This window comes from Mytilus trossulus, chromosome 4, assembly GCF_036588685.1.
Source record: "Mytilus trossulus isolate FHL-02 chromosome 4, PNRI_Mtr1.1.1.hap1, whole genome shotgun sequence".
Classification (NCBI taxonomy): Eukaryota; Metazoa; Mollusca; class Bivalvia; order Mytilida; family Mytilidae; genus Mytilus; species Mytilus trossulus.
In genome coordinates, this window is record NC_086376.1 from 1,618,778 (window position 1) to 1,642,155 (window position 23,378).

General features: G+C 31.6%; 1 protein-coding gene across 1 annotated transcript in view; it reads right to left on the reverse strand.

Annotated features, from left to right (window-relative positions):
* Nucleotides 1–11,209: 11,209 nt before the first annotated feature.
* LOC134714470 (chondroitin sulfate synthase 1-like) overlaps nucleotides 11,210–23,378 on the reverse strand; it is a 28,764-nt gene continuing 16,595 nt past the window's right edge. Inside the window, exon 3 of the mRNA XM_063575750.1 lies at nucleotides 11,210–16,595. Coding sequence (XP_063431820.1) covers nucleotides 15,072–16,595 — 1,524 coding nt within the window. The 3' untranslated portion in view covers nucleotides 11,210–15,071. The remainder of the gene's footprint in view (nucleotides 16,596–23,378) is intronic.

The following is a 23,378-nucleotide window of genomic DNA, read 5'->3' on the forward strand; positions in this document are numbered from 1 at the left end:
CCATCAACTCAAACCTTAAATGGGATATGCACATTAATAACATATGCAAATGCATGTTTGCAATAAAAGCTCACAAGGCTTTCAAAACTAGTGCCCTTGATCGATGTTAAACTATTGTCCTTTCAATCTGCATTATATCTTCCATATAAGCTGGATCCAAAATATAGCATCAACATTTATATGATTTGAATGAGACGAGCATTAAACATCGCTAAGACTATTATACTTCAAGCTATACGCCTATTTTTCCCAAAATAGTTATTATCTCGTTTTCTTTAAATTTCTATAATTCGAGGTAGGTTTAGTGTTAGTTTATACTCTTAGAAGTAAAGGGTATATAAACGTTAAAAATATGCCGCACAGCCCTATATTTTGACGTTTGAAAAAAATAGAAGTGCATGTGAACTTTCCATTCTAGGATATTTTTTCAAAACTTCATATTAAAATCGGTACAGTTTTTATCGTAAAGGGAGTTCCTATAGAAAAAAAATGCATTGTCAATATTTACAGAAATACAACATATGGAGCACAATATTAATACAATAAGAACTTGATTTGAAGAGGAGTTTATAGGCCAATTTCTCCGAAAGACTCATCTTTCCTGCATCTTTCTTAACGGAAAAATTATAGTTTCTTTTATGTTAAAAATGATTCCTTGTCAAATTCATTTATTATATGACTATATATTTTCTGTTTTCTCATTGGTTAAAAGCATAGGAAATCCTTTTTTTTTTATAAAACGTTATTTTAACCGCGGCAAACATCGCGAGAGGTTAATATAATATTTTAGACAGCGTTCGTGTATCTTATTATAGATTTTACAAGGTACCGTCAATGACGTAGTTTTATGACGTCAAGTAAATGCCCGGTTTTTTATTTCCTTCTTCTTTTTTTTCGGTGAAAATTTCTCTCCTGCAAAACTGCAAAAGCACATAACACATATAGTAGAAAAACATGGAGCAGTTTTAACAGCAAATAAAGCAAATACTCGACAATTATAGAAGGATAAAAGTCATATAATAAAGCTGTTAGAAAATTTTTTTGTTGATACAATGATTTATTGGCCAGGGAGATATTACATTCACTCTCGACCGTTGGCCTATGTGAATATCATATCTTTAAGGTTGATAAATCATTTTATTAACCTCATTAAAAGTTAATAATTATGTCACCCGATCGACAATGAAACAAATCTTAACGAAAGTTATCTATAATGAGGAACACAAAATTTCGGGTTGCAGGAGTTCTTAAGAACATAAAAAAATGGCTGCTATTACCATGGAAACGGAACAAATGTGAAAAATCTTGTTTATGGTTTTGTTGAATTATTTGGACATAATTAAACTTAAGATCATTATATTTTAATACAATGTAGGTGCCCGGCATATACTGGTTTTGTATGATTTTGGCAATCATTGGAGCTACTATTTTGCCATGGAAACTACACCAAAAATTTCAAAAATATCAAAATGCTCCAAATTTTTGGAAACTCCATAGTAGCGATGAGCAACATTTGTAGATGTGGAATTTGGCGTTGGAATTTCGAAAATATTTGCCGATACCATGGAAACAATGCAAAACAGGTCAAAATGATCCAAATACCTTAAAGTGGCATTTACTTTCGTAAAATGGTAGGGAAAATTATCGAACCTTTGATGGTATGGTACTTCCCATGTATCAATGTGGTATACACCATTAAATTTAAGTAATGGTCTCTGTTGCCGTAGGAAACATCACAAATATCAAAATGCTCCAAAATTGTTGAAACTTTATATTATTTAGACTGGTAAGTCTGGATGAGACTTTTGATGTTGGAATTTCCAAAAAGACCACCGTTGCCATGGAAACTGCAAAATGCCAAAAAATTTCAAAATGCTTTGAACTTTATGAAACTTGATATTATTGTTAACAGGCAAGTATAGATAAGACTTGTGACTTTGAAATTTTCAAAATGGCTGCCGTTGCCATTGAAACGGCAGAAATGAGATTTGTTTTAAAATGCTCTCAATGAACTCAAAAATTTACAGAAAGATGTATAAGCCATGTATATTTGTGCATTCACTGTAAAACATTTTTTCAAATGGCTGCCGCTTAGTGGCATTAGGGGAAAGGGTGACATCCGCTATTGCTTGCAATGGCAATTCTAGTTGTTTATTGTTATTTGACGTGTGATTTGCTTCACAAGGACAATGTCGTTTATACATATATAGATGTCGAGGGTTGTTTCAAGATCATAATGATCATTAACGGTAGTTTCAATGATGGATCTAAGACTAGACGATTGTACTTCACAATAAGACAATTCGTGGTGTTTACAGACGGACAAAGGGTTAAACATACAAAAAATGTAAAACGCCCAAACTTAATAAATTGATAGAAAAGGTGCCAGCTGAAGGACGCCTCCGGTGCGGGAATTTGTCGCTACATTGAAGACCTGTTGGTGACCTTCTGCTGTTGTTTTTTCTATGGTCGGGTTGTTATCTCTTAAACGCATTCCCCATTTCCATTCTCCATTTTATTATTTTTTCAAATTTCGGTATGTTTGGATTTACATTTATTTATATTCGAAACTTTGGGATTTCGTGTTTTTAGCCTGGGATTTCGGGATCAGGACACCTCCTTCCCCTTTCTTCCAACGTTATCAACATATTTTTATGTAAAAATAGCAGCTGGAATTATATGAAACTCGTTTATCACATTCAGCAGACATTTTAAAGCAAATTTGTAACGAACTTGAAAGTGCATTCTAATGAAGGGAAAATATTTAATCAGGCAGGATTATATATCAACTTCAGATTATTTTAACATGCTTTAATAGTCTTTATTTGGACAAAAAAGGAATGAATAGACAAATGTGTTAAAATGTTTATATTATTTCATGTTTCATAGAAAGAATCTGCAGTTGGTTCTAACACAGAGCTTGAACCCGATCAAACGTTTATAGCTTTTGTCAGAGTGATGAGTGGTGTAGTAAAGAGAGGTAAGAACTTGTATATCATAGGCCCAGAACATCATCCAGAATTAGCCTTTGAAGAGGTATGTATTATAAACAAATGGTATTTATTGAAGATTCATTGCTTAACCCAAACATAAGTGTTTACTCTTTAAAAAGTAAAATTACAAAAAAAATGAACGCGGAGAAAATTGAAAACGAAAAGTCTGTAATCAAATGGCGAAATCAAAAGCTCGAACACATCAAACGAAGATAATAACTGTCATATTCCAGTTTTGATACAGGCATTTTCTTCTTTAGAAAATGATGGATTGAACCTACTTTAATAACTAGCTAAACCTCTCACTTCTATGACAGTCGCATCAAATTCCATTATATTGACGACGATGCGTGAACAAAATAAATAGACATAATATGTTAAAATGTCAAAAATAGGGTTGCATTAGTTCAAAAGGTTGAGTGATTGGTTTAATATCCAGTGGCAAGTAATGCAAACATAGTATGTATGGTGCATGAACGAATAATATACATTGAGGATTCATGGCTATACCTTTATACGGGTATTTACTTACTTTGTCATTTGATTGATTGATTGCTGTTTAATATCCAGCAGCAGGTGTTGCATGTATATTCAGGATAAAAAATGAAGTTAGAATAACTTCTAAACAGTAAAAACAAATGAAACTGCGAGCTACTGCTCACTGATGATACCCCCGCCGCAAGTGGATAATATAAATAGTATAAAAATATGCAAGTGTTCGGTAAACAGGAAGTTGTCGTGTGATGAATCGGAAAACGCATCACACGGTAAAGCTGACTTATATAAATCCTGAAACCAAATTTCAGAAATCCTTGTATTGTAGTTCCTGAGAAATGTGACGAAAATTTTCAACTTGGCTATCATGTGTAAAATCATACAAGTGTTCGGTAAACAGGAAGTTGTCAAGTGATCAATCTGAAAACGCATCACACGATATAGCTGACTTAGATAAACCCTGAAACCAAATTTCAGAAATCCTTGTATTGTAGTTCCTGAGAAAATGCGACGAAAAATATTCATGGGACGGACCGCTTTGTGCTGATTCAGGTAACTTTAAAGGTTGCCACCTATTTTCAAAATTCAAAATATACCTACAAAAATGTCATTTGGCAAGTTTGCTTTAAATCCAGTCGAAACTAATATATTCCTCTATGTAGGTACAAACACCATAAATAGGGTGTGTTCCTGGTTGGAAAAAAAGGCATATACTACATAATCATTTTTATAAATGCCTAAGGGTTTATTAGTACCAAAGATAGGCAAGTTCTGAGACAGCTGTTACAAAAACAACTTAATTAAAGTTACAAAAAAGAAAGAAATTAGTATATTTGAATAGCAGTATTGTAATTTTCACTGTTAATAATAAACGTTTGATAAGTCATACAAAGCTAATCTTGAACTTCATCTAAACTCTTTCTTAATTTTGAGAACTCATTTTATAAATTCAAATGTGACGTCACTTTGAGCGTAACACTGGTTATGCGTAACAAGGCTGTGAATTATTGTAATTTATCCGTTTTTGTTCTGTAGATAGTCACCACTTCAGTTTAATCATGTATATCTATTATATTGTCATTTTATAAAATTTACTATTTGCAAAAATATGTATTATTCTAAATAATAAGTATGTTCTTGTCCCAGGTGTATAACCCTGGTCGAATTGGTCACTACTGTTTGGAATTTTTGTACTCGGCGCTTTTCAGCTTTGTACTTGTTTTAGCTTTCAAACTTTCATTTAGGCGTCACTTGTTAGTTTTATGGACGTGGCGCGCGTCTGGCGTATTAAATTTTACCCATGTACCTGTTATTGGCTATCAGTTGTTTATTTCTGTCCTATATTTTCTTCCATTTATTTATATTGTAGTCCTGGCATGTAATGTCATTTTAATGTTGTTATTAACATTGTCATTAAAGCGGGAGGTTTGGCATGCCACAAAACCAGGTTCAACCCACCACTTTTATCTTAAAATGCCCTGTATCAAGTCGGGGAAATGGCCATTGTTATATTATAGTTTGTTTCTGTGTGTGTTACATTTTAATGTTATGTTTCTGTTGTGTGGTAGTTCTCTTATATCTGATGCGTTTCCCTCAGTTTCAGTTAGTAACTCGGATTTGTTTTTTCTCTATCGATTTATGAATTTCGAACAGCGGTATACTTCTGTTGCCTTTATTTAGTACACTAGCAGTTCCTAATATTTTGTGATGCTTTAAAAGAGGGACGAAAGATACCAAAGGGACAGTCAAACTCATAAATCTAAAACAAACGCCATGGCTAAAAATGAAAAAGACAAATATACAAACAATAGTACACATGACACAACATAGAAAACAAAGAATTTAAAGTTTTCAATACATTGAATGAACTGATAATATTTTTGTAAACCTTTTCTCTACAGCAACTGAATTACTTTTCGTTTGGTCTGCAGCTTGACAGTGTTGAGTTGTCATATGCATTTCAAATCCATCGGTTACCAAGTTCCACATCACCAAAAACTTAAATTGTGTCACACATTTCTTTTGTTGTATGAAACTTGTATCAGGAGTGAAAAATGGAGGCTTAATCTTCAAATAAATCTAGCAAATTACATTGAAATCTGTTTCCTTCTTGTCGACCAAGCCGACTTTCACATTGTAAGATGAGAAATAAATTCCATTGAAAAAAGATGATGTCCCTGCCAATAAAATCATAAAAAGACTAAACTCAAGAACGTGAAAGGTAACGCTATTCAAATTCAATTGATCTGCTTTTTGTGGTTATAGGCATTGTGTTTATGTTTCATACAATTTGTTTGAGGTAAACTTACCTTAGAAAAAAACAGAAACGAAAAATTCTCTAATTTTCCCATTTGTAAAGGGGCATTTAATACTGTAGAACGGTAAATGTGCGCCAAAAAAATCCAACTGATCAGTTCTTTTTTGGTAATTAGTATTGTGTACATTTGGTTGATTCCATCTTCGCTAACCAAGAGTTACGATCCACTCCCACTCTCTTAGCGGGAGTGGGTCGCAATCATTGGCTAGCGAAGATGGGTTGATTCAAGCTAAAGTTAGAGAACGGAAAAGAAAAATTCTGAAATTTCCCCATTTGTAAAGGAGTATAACTCTAGCAAGGTAAAATTGAAGCCTGATAAATTCAAACTTGATCTGTGTGTTGTGGTAATAAGCATTGGGTATGAGATTCAGAACATCTGGTTGCTGCAAACTTAAGTTAGAGAATGGAATAAAAATACAGCATTTTTGGTATTTGTTGAAGGCCATAAATCTAGAACGGTAGATATGACGCCACCCATTTCAAACCTGATGTATGGTTTGTGGTAGGTATCATTGTGTATTAGTGTCAGAAAATTTGGTTGTGTCAAATTAAAAGTAGAGAACTAATACCTATTTGGGACGCACAAACGTATGAACGGACGTAAAGGCGAAAAGGAGTTAAACCTCATAGTCTCTCAGCTACGACATATGGATCAAAACAACTGTTATCTGAAGTCTAATGATCATACTTCATGTTGAATTTGACTGTGTCTGGACATATGCCTTCAACATGGCAACAATAAGGGAAGTAACACTTGTTCAAATTGTGTCAATAAAAACCAATCTATATTTGACCTACTTCTCATATGGACTCATCAGTGACGCTCAGATCAAAATTGTAATAAAACCAAATAAGTACACAAAAGATCATTAGTTAAGGAATAAAATAAGCTAAATATTAAAGATTACAGTGTTCCTTTTTGAGATATTTAATTTTTCAACAAGATGCTCCGCAGGCCGTAGCTTTACAAAATGTATACGACCGCAGAGGTTGAACCCTGAACGGTTGGGGCAAGTATGGACACAACATTCAAGCTGGATTCAGCTCTAAATTTGGATTGTGATTAAAAAGTTGACACAGCATAGGTTTCTGACACAGAATGAATGTGTTCTAATGAACTTAAAATTTTTGTTTTCTCTCAGAGCAATTCACTTTGCTGTTGAATATTAATCCTCTCAAAAAAATGTTTGAAGAAATTTTATTTATGAAATTTCAAATGAGAAAAATTGAACCCAATTTTTTTAATCACAATCCAAAACTAATCTCAATTAAAAATTCTAATGATGTTTGCAACAATAACTTCTAATTTAAATACATCATAAAATATTAAGATGTAAATTAAGATGTACTGCTTGTTATCACTGAATGGTAAAGATTAATTTAATTTATCAGTTGGTAGTAAAAAGTGAATATACATTGTATATTGTATATAACAAAGATTTAAGTTGATTCTGGACAAAGAAAGATAACTCCAATTAAAAAAAAATCTTGCTATTGCACAATATTGTGCAATTAGATATTTCTTGCTTACTATTCTGGACAAAGAAAGATAACTCTAATTAAAAAAAATTTGCTATTTCACAATATTGTGCAATTAGCTATTTCTTGCCATTGCACAATACTGTGCAATTGAAAAGACTTGCTATTGCACAATACTGAATATAATAATTTTAAAACCTGATTTGGACCAACTTGAAAACTGGGCCCATAATCAAAATTCTTAGTACATGTTTGGATTCAGCATATCAAAGAACCCCAAGATTTCAATTTTTGTTAAAATCAAACTAAGTTTAATTTTGGACCCTTTGGACTTTAATGTAGACCAATTTGAAAACAGGACCTAAAAATGAAGAATCTACATACACAGTTAGATTTGGCATATCAAAGAACCCCATTTATTCAATTTTTGATGAAATCAAACAAAGTTTAATTTTGGACCCCGATTTGGACCAACTTGAAAACTGGGCCAATAATCAAAAATCTTAGTACATGTTTGGATTCAGCATATCAAAGAACCCCAAGATTTCAATTTTTGTTAAAATCAAACTAAGTTTAATTTTGGACCCTTTGGACTTTAATGTAGACCAATTTGAAAACAGGACCTAAAAATAAGAATCTACATACACAGTTAGATTTGGCATATCAAAGAACCCCATTTATTCAATTTTTGATGAAATCAAACCAAGTTTAATTTTGGACCCCGATTTGGACCAACTTGAAAACTGGGCCAATAATCAAGAACTTAGTACATTTTTAGATTCAGCATATCAAAGAACCCAACCGATTCATTTTTTGTCAGAATCAAACTAAGTTTAATTTTGGACCCTTTGGACCCTAATGTAGACCAATTTGAAAACGGGACCAAAAGTTAAGAATCTACATACACAGTCAGATTCGGCATATCAAAGAACCCCAATTATTCAATTTTGATGAAATCAAACAAAGTTTAATTTTGGCCCCTTTGGGCCCCTTATTCTGTTGGGACCAAAATTCCCAAAATCTATACCAACCTTCCTTTTATGGTCATAAACCTTGTGTTTAAATTTCATAGATTTCTATTTAATTATACTAACGTTATGGTGCGAAAACCAAGAAAAATGCTTATTTGGGTCCCTTTTTGGCCCCTAATTCCTAAACTGTTGGGACCTAAACTCCCAAAATCAATATCAACCTTCCTTTTGTGGTCATAAACATTGTGTTTAAATTTCATTGATTTCTATTTACTTAAACTAAAGTTATTGTGCGAAAACCAAGAATAATGCTTATTTGGGCCCTTTTTTTGCCCCTAATTCCTAAACTGTGGAAACCAAAACTCCCAAAATCAATCCCAACCTTTCTTTTGTGGTCATAAACCTTGTGTCAAAATTTCATAGATTTCTATTAACTTAAACTAAAGTTATAGTGCGAAAACCAAGAAAATGCTTTTTTGGGCCCTTTTTGGCCCCTTATTCCTAAAATGTTGGGACCAAAACTCCCAAAATCAATACCAACCTTCCTTTTGTGGTCATAAACCTTGTGTTAAAATTTCATAGATTTCTATTCACTTTTACTAAAGTTAGAGTGCGAAAACTAAAAGTATTCGGACGACTACGACGACGCAGACGACGACGCCATCGTGATAACAATATACGACGAAAGTTTTTTTCAAATTTTGCGGTCGTATAAAAATGGTGGGAATAGGCTGACTCAGACTTTTACCTTATATTTGCATTGGTATAACTTGGGTCTCAAATTGAAAGGGAATAAATCTACAATCTGATTAAATTTTATGGAATAAAATAATATCCATGGTAATGAGATGTGCCAACACTTATACAACTACATAACAAATATCTATGACTTACCACTAGTGGTTCCCCATGAACTTGACCTAATCACAAACTAAAGTCTAATAGTGTTGACTTTACCATTACAGATAACGCAAAAAAATGGGTGTTATGGAGGAAAATATTTTACAATGTATTGTAGGAACAAAACAAAGAAGTCCGAATGTTTGGCAAAAATTCATGGACCTCACCATTCTTAGTTGAAAAACAAGATGTCAGAGTAGAAAATAAAACTAACATGAATTGCTAAAATAAATTCTTTATTCAGCAGAACATCACAAATATGTATCTCACACTGCTGAAATATGGTTAACATTATGCACAGTTAATTAACAAGACATTTGTAAATATTCAGTGAAATATGGTAAACATTATGTTAATTAACAAGACATTTGTAAATATTCAGTGAAATATGGTAAACATTATGTTAATTAACAAGACATTTGTAAATATTCAGTGAAATATGGTAAACATTATGTTAATTAACAAGACATTTGTAAATATTCAGTGAAATCTGGTAAACATTATGCTCAGTTAATTAACAAGACATTTGTAAATTTTCAGTGAAATGATTTATATAAGGTTTGCCATGTTCTGTATGGAGAGTAATTTACATTTAAAAATAATATTTGTTGTTTTAATTTCCATCTAATGTCTGGATGTATAAGTGTTTAATTTGTAATCAAATGATATAGGCTGATCAAGACTTTTAATATCTGTTGAAGCAAAAGGTTTAGAGTGGGGCGCTCATATTCGCCGTGGACACAATTTCGTCGTTTTGTAATTTTGAAGTGAAAAACCCTTCAAAGGATGGTTGAAATGGAAGAAATATGCCGTTAAATTATAATTTTATAACAATTATGAAAATGAAATTTATTTGATAAATATTGTGTAAAGTTGCTGTTATTTGGTTTTAAATAGATATGTAAAAACGGTGAATATGTGTCCCCCGTTGACAAAAAATTAGGAAATTTCAAACACCCTTTAATCCAACTTTTCAGACGATTTTATTCAAAACAAACACGTTTTCAAGCTAAGAATATTATGCATTTGAAGTTATCTTCATATAGAAATATCAGTATATTTGAAAAACAAAAAGACCTGAACATAATCTGAAGAAAACAAGGAAAGATATGGTGAAAATGAGCACCCCACTCTACATAAAAAGAAAAGTAATTAAGGATGATTATTTCTGAGGTGGACAACTTGACATGAAGAATCATGTGGAAGATGGTAAGCAATAAATAGCATGTGGTAAAAAATAAAATAAAAACAGCAATATATGGTAGCCGTCAAACTTGCAATATGACTTCATACATAAAAATATTATTCCATGGTCATCACATTACTTATAATGCCAACATTTAGTGAGATTCACACTAGCTAAATTATAATTTACATATAACATCATTGCACTGGTTTAATCAAGAATCTTAGTTTACAATATGCATAATTTATAAGGCCTACATTTCACAAGAAATCATGTGACTAAAATTGATTGTAAGCATACTCAAACACATGCCATACCATATTGAAAACTATAATGGTAAAATTAAATAGTAATATAATATTTATAATAATACACATCACTAAAATTAAATTAAAATCAGATGCACTGTTTCAAATTTTGCAACCTCTATAGTAGAAGTTATCTCCCTTTAATTAGATACTTAATATATAGAACCTATTAACATTGATAATCATACTTTGTTATCTTACAATTAGAAATTTGGAAATTTAAGCTAATAATGTTGGTTTTTTTTAATCCACATTTAAATTAATCAAATTATTAAATGAATAGTGTTGTGCTAAAACAACAAGTCAGCTAGATTAAACATTCAATATTCAACTTTGTACTTAATTCGGTCTTTTTAACTTTTTTGGATTCGTGCGTCACTGATGAGTCTTTTGTAGACGAAACATGTGTCTGGCATTTATACTAAATTAAGTCCTGGTACCTATGATAAGTTTATTCATATACTTTTCCAGTGACATCTCCTACTTGAATTGCCTTCAAGGCAAACCACTTTATTGAATAGCAAAACATAAAATCTGCCTTTTTTTTTTTGGGGGGGGGGGGGGGGGGGGCATAAAAAATGCTAAGCAATTCTTTCTGAGAACAAAAATGCAGTATTTTGATTTCAATATTGCAATGAGAATCTTTACTTTATGGAGAGTGAGAAGACAGGAACAAAGGACAACATAACACAAAAAGTTTGTGTGTCGTATTCCTAATGCAATGTCCATTAAATGATTATTCTGGTAAAAAAAAAGAAAGAAATCAAATACATGTAAATATATTTGTTTACAAGATGTTCAATGAATGAAGAATTACATAATTTTACAGTAGAAAACACTCAGGATGATTAAAGACATTTATAAACTTGTAAGTTCATGTATACAATTAAATAAGATTCATGCAATTCATCTATCACAGAGAGGGTCTAAAGAATTATCATCTAAAAAAAACTTTGGTGGGTTATTTAAATCTAAAATCTATAAAATAATATAGAGCATTGTACACAGCTTCAAAAATTGTAATTATAAAGAAACATCTACACAAAATAGTTCTAACAACCAAGCTTTAGAATAAACAATCAAACAGATTTTTTTATTTCTCTCTCATAAAACTTAAAAGTGTTGTGTTAGATATATTTTATATACTAGTTAAAGAAGATATCCTGTAAATATACTGCGATTTACAAAGGGATATAACTCAAGAAATTTGGTAGTGGTAGGTACTGTGTATGAATTTGATCAGTGCTTGGTGGAATTTAGCATTTGGTATAAGTTTAATAACATTTGGTAGAGGCTAAGTAAAGTTGGAGAAGAGAAACCAATTTTTGGGTCATACATACAAATTGACAGACAGACAGACAGACAGACAGACTAGGGTAAGAAATAATGCCTTTTTCACTTAGCATTGGTGGCATAAAAAGATGATGTGTGAAAAGTGAATGAGACAGTGATGTAACAGCACAGAGAATCAAAAAGTCATCTTAAGTTAAACAAAGTCTTCTACAATAGACACATTGTTTTACCCTATGTCAAATTTACAAATGAAAGTAAAAGGACCTGTAACAAATCCCTCATCCCTCATTACTAAAATACCTCATATGGTGTTTAAAATTTGTAAATATAATTGAAAAGAAAAATTAAATAGTTGAAACATCTGATCACTAGTTATATGCTGGAAGATTGCAGAAAAATCTTTATGTAAAAATTAACAAAAGATTTCTTGCATGGTAAAAATACTATCAAAATTTCATGCAGTGTAAATGCATATAAAGTCATTTTATAAAGCTGATACCAATTTTGGGTGTCACTATCAGGCTATCAATACATACAAATCTATTTGATTAAATTGGAAGCTTTTGATTTAAAAGGCTATCACACAACTCTTGATTACATCGACAGAAAAAACAACGAAAAAATAAAAGATTTCAGGAAGAAAAGACTAAAAACTATGTGACTGTATTTTTTTTAAATATGATTTACGTAACTTCCGAAGGCACACAAATATCTACTGTCAAGGTTAAAAACTATATAATAAATTAAAGTCAATGTATTAAAAATGTTATCCTAAGCTTACAGATACTTTATTTTAATTCTTTGAATTATTTTCAATGATTAATTAATTGATTGCTCTTTGCCTATGTCAATGGTAAATATTTCATGAATATTCAGTATGATTTCAACAATTCATATTTTATAAATAGGTAAGAAGAGTAACACTACCATGAACATATAACAATAAGGAAAATCGTGGCTAAAATTAAATGCTATTAAAAATATACTTTCTATAAAGGCCATATTACAAATTTATACAACCATAATTGGTCTACAAATTAAAAACTTTATGAAATACACTACTATATATTACACAAATACACAGCATTGACTAAAACACACGTACACATACACATTAAAACAATTGTATTTACAAACACCCAAACATCTTTTTTTTACACAGTTATTCCAACAAGCAAACACAATATTGTAAAGATATTTTAGCTTTGAATCATTGTGAAAATCTCTCGCATCATATTCAATTTTTTATTGGATAACATTACTAATAAAATTATTCAAGAAATTTCACTAACATGACATGTTGCTATGTATACAACTAATTTTTGGTGTAATAAGTTTTAAACCCAGTCGAAGTTTCATTAGAATATGGTTTGAAATAAATGTTTATTGTTTTAATTGGTATGTCATCAATAAACTAAAATTCCAAACTGATGCCAGCATGCAGGAACATTTTCTGATTTATTGCTATTTCTCTGAATACTGAAATGGCTTTTTTATCCATCTCATGATTTTAACAAAGCCAAGCAGTGTACATTTAAAATGAACAATTATGTAAAATTTATACTAACTACATGTATGTCTTTTTGAGTCAAAGAATAGAAAACTAAATAAAATTTACCAGTTGTTAAAAATTAGCAGGACTGATTTCCCATGATGCACACTATCATATAAAGCTAACTACCAGTACCCTGATTCATGAAAATTACAGAACCATCATAAAGTATAATGGAATATTAACTGGGTTGCATTGATTATCATAGTGGCTATGAAGTGCTATGTAGATTTTGACTATTGAATATGTAGCTATAGACTAGTTTTTACATAGATATTGATAGAAGCTACGTAGCGGCTATGTAGCTGCTACAATATTGAACTCAATCCAGGGAAAACTTTAAATTGCTCCCAACTTCACTAGCAGGGATATCAATATACAAACAGATTTATGTGCACCATGAGTCCCAACATGGAAAATGAAAACTGATGGTGTGAATAAAATGTAACTTTATAATTACCACAAATTATATTGAAAGAAATAAAGTATAATGCAAATCAAATACTTGGTGAATTGATAATATTGTTCATATAAGAGTTTTGATATTAGATAAAAGTTTTACTGAACTCCATCATGAGTAAGGAAAACAAATCAATCATCTCAATATAAATGTCTCCTTGCCTTATACTTTACAGTTGTCTACTCCTACAGTGAAATTTGAAATATTACTGAAGCAGGACTGGAGCAGCCCCCACCCCTTTAGGTCAGTCAGCAGCCCCCCTACCTGTACAAAAAGTTTTGGATCCTCAGCTGTTTGGTGTGGGTTAAAGCTATGATAAACACAGACATTATCACTCATGGCAGATGTACCATAAGGAGGATGTTACAAAACATTATATTTGGCTTGTAGGGAAAAGTTGACCACCACTTTTATTTATAGTTCCATAATCTTGTATGCAGACATATTTAAAACAAGAAAGTCAGGTATCAATGAAAATATGCTTTTCTTTAAACATGTTATTCATTAAAATCTGTTCTCATGGAAAATAATAGAATCCCCAGTAAATTTGTTTACAGCTTACTTAATCTTTGTTAATCATGAAAAAAATTGCAGATGGGTAAATTGTACATGTTCATTGATGTTGTATATCTGTAAAGTCACAAATTTTAATTTAAAAAGAATAGTGTCAGCACCAAAAATGGTCTTAAAGCCTTCCCATACTTTCATCTACAAACTTTGAAAATATTTCAACAATTAAATAAATACAATAAAAATAATTTGGCAGCTTCGTGTATACAAACCATTATACACCTCATTTGGCTATGATATAAAAATCTCAACCATGACATTAACAAATGTATTTACAAAAATACTGACATCACACAACATCATTATACACATTTTGATGGATAAAATACTGATAATGCTGGATGGTAAATATAAAATATTATTTAAAATTACTTTTTCAAAAATACATAAGCCTGTATGCATCATCTCACATTTTCACATATATATGTGTTTTTCTACATAACAAAATATATTAATTGAATGTATTTGAGAAAAATGACAATGAAATAAAAATTGCTAAAAATCCTTAAAAAAAATAACAATAAAATTCTAGTAAAACAACTCAATATTATCTCCTTCCATCTTTCTTGTCTAAAACGTTTGGTAAACTATATACAATATTAGAAAGCTGCCATTGCGATCCAAAACTAGATGCTTTTGATCCTATACACATCTGGTACTGTGCTTCATTCAGTTTAGCATCGCAGATGACTTGATGGAATGCATGGACTAACCGGGGATCTATGCTACGATATAACGTTAAATTACTTTCAACAAACTTTGTATAAAGGTCAACGTCTTCTTTTCCCCATCCTTTAATGGACGTGTCTAACCCACCGACAGATATAAGATCTCGTTTGTAGGTACTAACAATGCCATAACCAAAGCTTCTCCAATATCCAAGATCTGATGTGAAATTGGTCCACTTTACCTCACATGAGTTTGAATTTGAACAAATTAAAGATGGATCATATTGACTAAAGACGATAGGATAATACACTTGTATATCTTTAATTGTATTATAACGTATTCTTAACAACGCGTGTTTATTAAATAAAATGTCTACATCTATGAAGAAAAGTAAAGAGTCCTCATTTAACTGAGACATTCCAAGATCCAAAGCCCTCGCCCTGGCAAATGGACCATCAGCATAGATGACTTCAATGTCGGCACCACCGTACCTTTTTTGGTATTGACCAACAATACTGATCAGTGATTTAATTGATGATGAATCTGACTCACTATTGAACACAACAATGTGAAGCTGTGTGGCTTCTTTGGTTTTGAGACATACCTCCTCATAGTTTTGCATAAATCTTTTAAATACAGGAACTTTGCCAGCCAGTGGCAAAATGAAATGAATGATTTCTGATGATTTTCCACCTTTACCTAAACTGGTAAATGTAAATGGTGAATTTGATGCTTTGTGCTCAATGTTTAAGGAAGCTGTTGTAGGATCCTCAATGAATTCTACCTCTCCAAATGTCTGATGAAGATATGCATGTCTTCTTACTGGGACTGTCATTTTTCTTCCCTTATGCTTCCTGTACGTAAGTAATAGATCTAAAATATAGTCGGCGCCATAAAGGGGACTAACTCTTCGGTATCCATACCATAAATCTTTATAGTCTATTGTTCTCCCTTTCTGTCTTGCATTTTTGTTCATTATTTGTAAAACTTGGTTGATATTGTCTTCTAAAGCATGTTTTAATGGTTTATTTATACCACGTTTAGGATTTAGATTCCGATGAGACATAATAGATTTAGACAGGAAGTCCCATGTCAACACCTCATCTCTATCTTTAGGTTTATATTTAGTCAATGAAGGCATCATCCCTTGTCTTGTAATACTATCAGTTGGTTTCAAAATGCCTAAATTTTGTTCAATTTGAGTTATCTCTCTTTGTAAATAAAGCTCTTTCTGGTGCAGATCTTGTATATGTGAAGAATGAAGATAATTCTGTATTCTGTACTGCTGTTGTGGATCCTTTATAGAGTGCAGAGTTAATGCTTTCCTCACTGATTTGTCTTTAAGCGTTGTTTTAAATGATCCTTTCTCCTCTTTATAATTCTGATAAAATAAACTCTGCATCTAAAAAAGATAAACAAAAAATATTATTATTTTCTGTACATTAAAAAAAGGTAATGTGTTTAGATTGACAATGTGACAACTATCCATCATATACCCAAGGAAAAGTATGAGATCCACACTTAAATGTACTTTCACTTTGTATACCTTTCAGACCACCTTTGATAATAAACATTATTAACAATGATTAAACACATTAAGTATAAATCTGAGAGTACTTGTTCATTTGATGTATTGTAATTTGTCAGTGAATGTTAAACGGTATTCAAGAATTTTTTACTACACATTCAAAAAAAAGTTTATGAATAAAAGAAGATGTACACAAATAATACTGCCATCAATACTAAATTTTCCTTATAATAGCAATCATTAAATTTTTCTTATAATAGCAATCATTAAATTTTCAAAATTCTATGTGAAAAAACAATTGAGTTGTGTTTCTTCCATCAATTACAATCTGAAGTTAACTTCAAGTAGACTACTGAATTATGGCAAAATAAATTATTGTTTGCTGCATTAAGTGGTGTTTGCTATAATGTCACGCATATGCTAAATATTTATGGTGTATGGTTTATTTACTTGTCTTTTGTTTTTGTTAATGTGCTTTGTCTATGATGCCTTTTTGTTTATCTTTCTTGACATATTTGCTTATTTTAAAGTGATTAAAAATATAACACAATGTTGACTGCTTTACTCCTATGTCTGTTTGTTTGGTTCACACATCATTGTCAATATAATGGAATTTTAAGCGACTGTAATACAAGAGAGCTAGCTGTAAAACCAGGTTTAATCCATTATTATCTACATAAGTAAATGAATGTATCAAGTCAGGAATATAACAGTTTGTTGTTATATCCATTTGTTTCATGTGTTTGAGTTTTTTAATTTGCTGTTGGCTTATGGACTTTCTATTTTGCATTTTCCTTGGAGTTTGGAATTTTTGTTATTTCACTTTTTACTAGTATATGCTGTATTGTTAAATGTAGGCTACATTTCTTGTAGTATTATCACTGTGTAAAATCTTCTGACCAGAAAAACCCAATATTATAATGCAGCTGGGGAGCGAGCGTAAGTTTCAATCAATAGAAAATAAAAAAAACAAAATATCCTTAAAATTAACTTTACTGTTTTGTTTTCTAGAAATATAAATGTCAGTGAGTTAAGACAATTGTAATGCCAATTGAACATAAAAGAGGTTTAACATCTATACATTTTCTAAAATAAATAGTTTTCTCGTTTGAATTATTTAACATTGTCATTTCAGGGCCTTTTATAGCTGACTATGCAGTAATAATGGGCTTTTCTCATTGTTGAATGTTGACGGTGACCTATAATTGTTAATTTCTGTGTCATTTTGATCTCTTGTGAAGAGTTGTCTCATTGGCAATCATACCACATCTTCTTTTTTATATTTATAATTCATTGGATATTTTTTCCTTTTCTACCATATCTATAAATATATTATCAATTGTGTTCACTTGTCTTTTCAGTAAAGTCTGGAACAAAACCTAAATATAGTTTTCAGACAGACAAATTAATCACCTCCTTCACTACATGCCCATAAATGTAAAAATAATGCTGAGAAGAACGGAACTGTAAAATGTTTAATAGTTGATAAATTACTGCAATGCATAATGTTTTATTAGTTGTTAACCACATAGTAAAAACTTTACATCAAAGTGTGAAAAACCACATGGTTGAAAGTGTCTACTACATAGATATGTTGTTTAATTTCAATTTCATGTTAAGAAGTCTTGTTAAAAATATAATTTGTCTTCGCAATGTCATGACTGTCTGAATGTCGTTAAGAACATAATTTTTTTGTAATAAAAGTTTTTTTTTGAAAAGCATGATTTGCCAATTCAACTGACTAGGTACTTCTCACCCTACCCACATTGTTTTTTAACTATTACCCAACATATTGAGTAAATTGTCTGGAGCATTGTGCTGTAAATAGAGTAGACTTAGCTGTTACTGCACGACTAGAATACCATTAACTAATACATATTTAGCAGTAGGTAAGGTGTTACCACTTATAACAGTACAAATTAGTTCTTAAGCTAGAAATCATGAGTAAACGAATTCTTCTACCTCAACTTGTAAGATAAAAGAACTCTTAATCTAAGATAACTAATTTCAATTTAAATAGCTCAGCATGACATTTATGCCGAAAATATATGTCAAATTATTTCAATAGAAGAAATTTCAAAACCTTTCAAAGCATCTATCATGAGTCTTAGCATTGATACTAAGACATCATAGGGGAGGGAGGGTGCCCCACGTCATTTATTTGTTTTTAAAGCATTTTCTAAGTTTAGTCCACTTAGCCCCTCACTTGTTTTTCAGTGCGTCCCTCTTTCAACCCCACCCCCTTTTTTGCATCATTGATTTTCAAATGGACACCAATAATACATGTCCAATGACAAATTGTATTTTAGAATGCAGAATTCAGAAAGTGTGAAATATTTTATTTGTACAAAGTTAAATGAGGTCAAATAAGAAATTAGTCAAAGATAGGTCTTTGTTCAGATGTCCAAGTTGTCAGAGCCTGATCAGGTTGCTAGACATGTGACCCAGTAGCAAGGTAGAAATCCTGACAGAGATATAAGTTGGTTAGAGTGACACAGACTACAATGGTTGCACTTTTATTACAGTCTATTCTTAATAAGAATGCAGGTAATTGCTATCAATTGTAGAAAGTAAATATTTATATAAAATTGAATAAATAAATTAACCTTATCTTCAGATATTTACAGGGGAGGAAGGAGAAAGCATTAACAAATACCAAACAAATTATACAAGACAAAAATGTTGTTTAGAAACCATTTATCAGACTGCTTTAAGTATAATGGAAATAAAATAATTTGTCCTATAATTGTCAAGCACAGAATATTAATAACATAAATCAGACAGAATACACATTAACCCAATAAGTCATAAAGTAGTACAAATGTTTTAAGATGAAAAGATCTAGCTCTAATACTACTGTGAACATGTGCAGATCAGACAAAATTATAAGCAATAAAAATATAGTTTAGCATTAATGTAATATGAATTTTTAAGAGATAAGTAATGTTTATACATAACAACTTAATGTAAGCATTTTCGTTGATTTAGTGTCTACTTTATTTCATTCAACAAAATTTGTATGAAAAAAAACCTAGAGGCTTATAGGAGATCGCTGCACATTATCATATCATGAGTTGCAAAAATCTCATTTTAAAGAGTTGCCGCAGTCAATCAATACATGTAAAAAAAACTTTTAAATATTTTACAGTTGTATAAATAGATCTTCAGAAAAACAATAGTGCATGCACACGCTGAAATGTCTCGCCTTCTTTACTAATCATTGATATTATGTTGATAGTCCTAAGTATAAAGCTTTATTAAAAACTGTCACATAAACTTAACATTAACCAAGATAACTAAACAAAGACCAATGAACCATGAAAATGAGGTCAAGGTCAGATGAACCATGCCAGGCAGACATGTACAGCTAACAATGCTTCCATACAACAAATATAGTTGACCTATAACTTATAGTTTAAGAAAAATAGACCAAAACATGAAAACTTAACACTGAGCAATGAACCATGAAAATGAGGTCGAGGTCAAATAAAACCTGCGGGACTGATATATAGACCATACAATATTTCCATACACTACATGTAAATATAGTTGACCTATGACATATAGTATTAGATAAAAAGACCAAAACTCAAAAACTTAACTTTGACCACTCTACCATGAAAATGAGGTCAAGGTCAGATGACATCAGCCCGCTAGACATTTAAACCTTACAATCATTCCATACAACAAATATAGTAGATCTATTGCATAAAATTTGAGAAAAACAGACCAAAACACAAAAACTTAACTATAACCATGAAAATGAGGTCAAGGTCAGATGACACCTGGCAGTTGGACATGTACACCTTACAATCCTTCCATGCACCAAATATACTAGCCCTATTGCTTATAGTATCTGAGATATGGACTTGACCACCAAAACCTAACCTTGTTCACAGATCCATGAAATGGGGTCGAGGTCAAGTGAAAACTGTCTGACGGCCATGAGGACCTTGCAAGGTACGCACATACCAAATATAATTATCCTATTACTTGAAATAGGAGAGAATTCAACATTACAAAACAAAAAATCTGAACTTTTTTTTCAAGTGGTCACTGAACCATGAAAATGAGGTCAAGGACATTTGACATTTGACTGACGGAAACTTTGTAACATGAGGCATCTATAAACAAAGTATGAAGCATCCAGGTCTTCCACCTTCTAAAATATAAAGCTTTTAAAAAGTTAGCTAACGCCGCAGCCGCCATAGCCGCTGTCGCTGGATCACTATTCCTATGTCGAGCTTTCTGCAACAAAAATGCAGGCTCGACAATAAAAACCATAAATATGTAATGTCTTAAGGAATTATTAACTTAGATGCTGAAATTGAGCAAAATAAACTGTTATCACATAGATATGTCTCACCTTTTTTTAATTTTGATTTTGCAAATGTTGAAATCAAAATAGCAATACCTTAACATCTTAATACACAAGTTATGAAAATATTCAAAGTCAATGAACCATGACTGAGTTACATGGCTAAACAATCTCCATGTAAATAAGATGTGCCAATGCATATACAACTGCATACCAAATACCATCATGACCCTTGCATGACTTATCATAAGTTGTTCCCAAATCTAAATACAAACATTAACTAGTAAACCTAAGAAAAGTTTCAAAGTCAATAAGAGGGGATGGGGCTATATAATCTCCAGGGAAACGATACTTGCAAATGCCAATAAACTTGCATACCAAATATCATTGACTTAACATCAGCAATTCATCTTAAACTGATTTTATCACAAAGTAATACATGTAAACTAAGAGTTTCAAAGTCATTAGACTGTGACTGAGGGGCGAGGCCAAATATTCTCTATGGAAATGAAATGTGCCAATGCTTATACAACTGAATACCAATTAACATTGGCCTACCACCAATAGTTCCCCTTGAATCCACATAATCACCAACTAATACATGATAACTCAGAAAAATTTCAAAGTCAATAGACCATGACTAAGGGTGCGGAGCCAAATTATCTTCATGAAAATGAGATATTCCAATACTTACACAACTACATACCAAATATCATTGTTCTACCACTTGTGGCTCCCCATAAACTGACCTAATCACAAACTAATACATGTAAAATAAGCAAAAGTTTCAAAGTCAATAGACCATGACTAAGGAGCCGGAGCTAACTTATCTCTATGGAAATGAGGTATGCCGATGCTTACACAACTGCATACCAAATATCATTGACCTACCACTTGTGGTTCCCCATAAACTGACCTAATCACAAACTAATACATGTAAAATAGGCAAAAGTTTCAAAGTCAATAGAACATGACTAAGGGGGCGGAGCTAATTAAGTAATTTATCTCCATTGAAAGGAGATGTGACAATGATTATACAACTGCATACCAAATATGATTGGCCTACCACTTGTGGTTCACCATAAACTAGACCTAATCACAAACTAATACATTATTGATGCCGTCAACGCAGCCACCACCGCTGCTGGAAACAGCTTACCTATGTTTCCCTTTTTGACTCCCTCAAGGCGAGACAACTATCTAAAAGGATTGATTGTTGAATTTCTAAATTGAACATTTCCTTAATGTTAAGCGAGTTCCAAGAAAGATAACTCTTGTACAACAATGCATTGGGTCATACATGTGACATACATGTTTATGTACAAAGAAAGTCATATCAGCAGTTTAAATCAGGTCGTTTTTAATCAACAGTTTTTGGTTTAAATAAAATCTATAATAAAAATGTGATTCATCATTGTAATTGAGATAAAATGTGAGTGACATCAACAATTGTCAAATTGGTGCATAGGGGTCGTCTTGAAATTAAATGAGCTGAGCTTTTGTATTGAAAACCTCATGGGATTTGGTATCAAGAATTAATATCACATATATCCATTATTCTCCAATGCTATGGAAAGTAAATTGTAAGGACTGAATCTTGATTACATTCTGCAGTATTCTTCCCATATAAAAAAGAACATGTGGCATGATTGCCAATGAGACAACTCTCCAAAAGAGACCAAATGACACAGAAATTAACAACTATAGGTCAACATACATGGTTGTTTGACAGATGTTTAGAATGTATGTCTTTCAGGTTAATTGTTTCCTTTGTCTTATAAATATTGTACTAATTAAATCAAGACTAAATGTCATCTAATCTTGAAATTAAATTACCTAACACTATGTCAAGATGAAAGGTACAGAAATCTTTCTTGGTAGATGTCAAAAGGTACATCAAAAGAAGTTACGTAGAATTATATAAGATGTATGATCATTTATCCCAAGTCTATCAAGAAACATGGAAACCTGTCTTCCTATCATCATAGAAACTAAACCCAACACAGATCACAACATATTCTGTTTTTAATCCGTGTTTACATTCCAGTTAGTGTTATTTGTTATGATGTAAATGCACCAATTAACACCCAGACAAACTGAACACATGTTAAACAAGCATTAAATAGCGACCTGATAGTAGAGCTATAGGGTCAACCCTCTAGATATAATGGTCTTACCACATGACAGCTGATGGTCTGAGTGGTCTGATATGGTCATTATACACCTGGACATCTAATTATGTAGATTATAGGAAATGAGTTAAATTATTGTTAAGATTTATATAAGGTTACATGTCTGTGAACTTTTAATACTATGGGTTCATGTGAAGGGTACAGCTT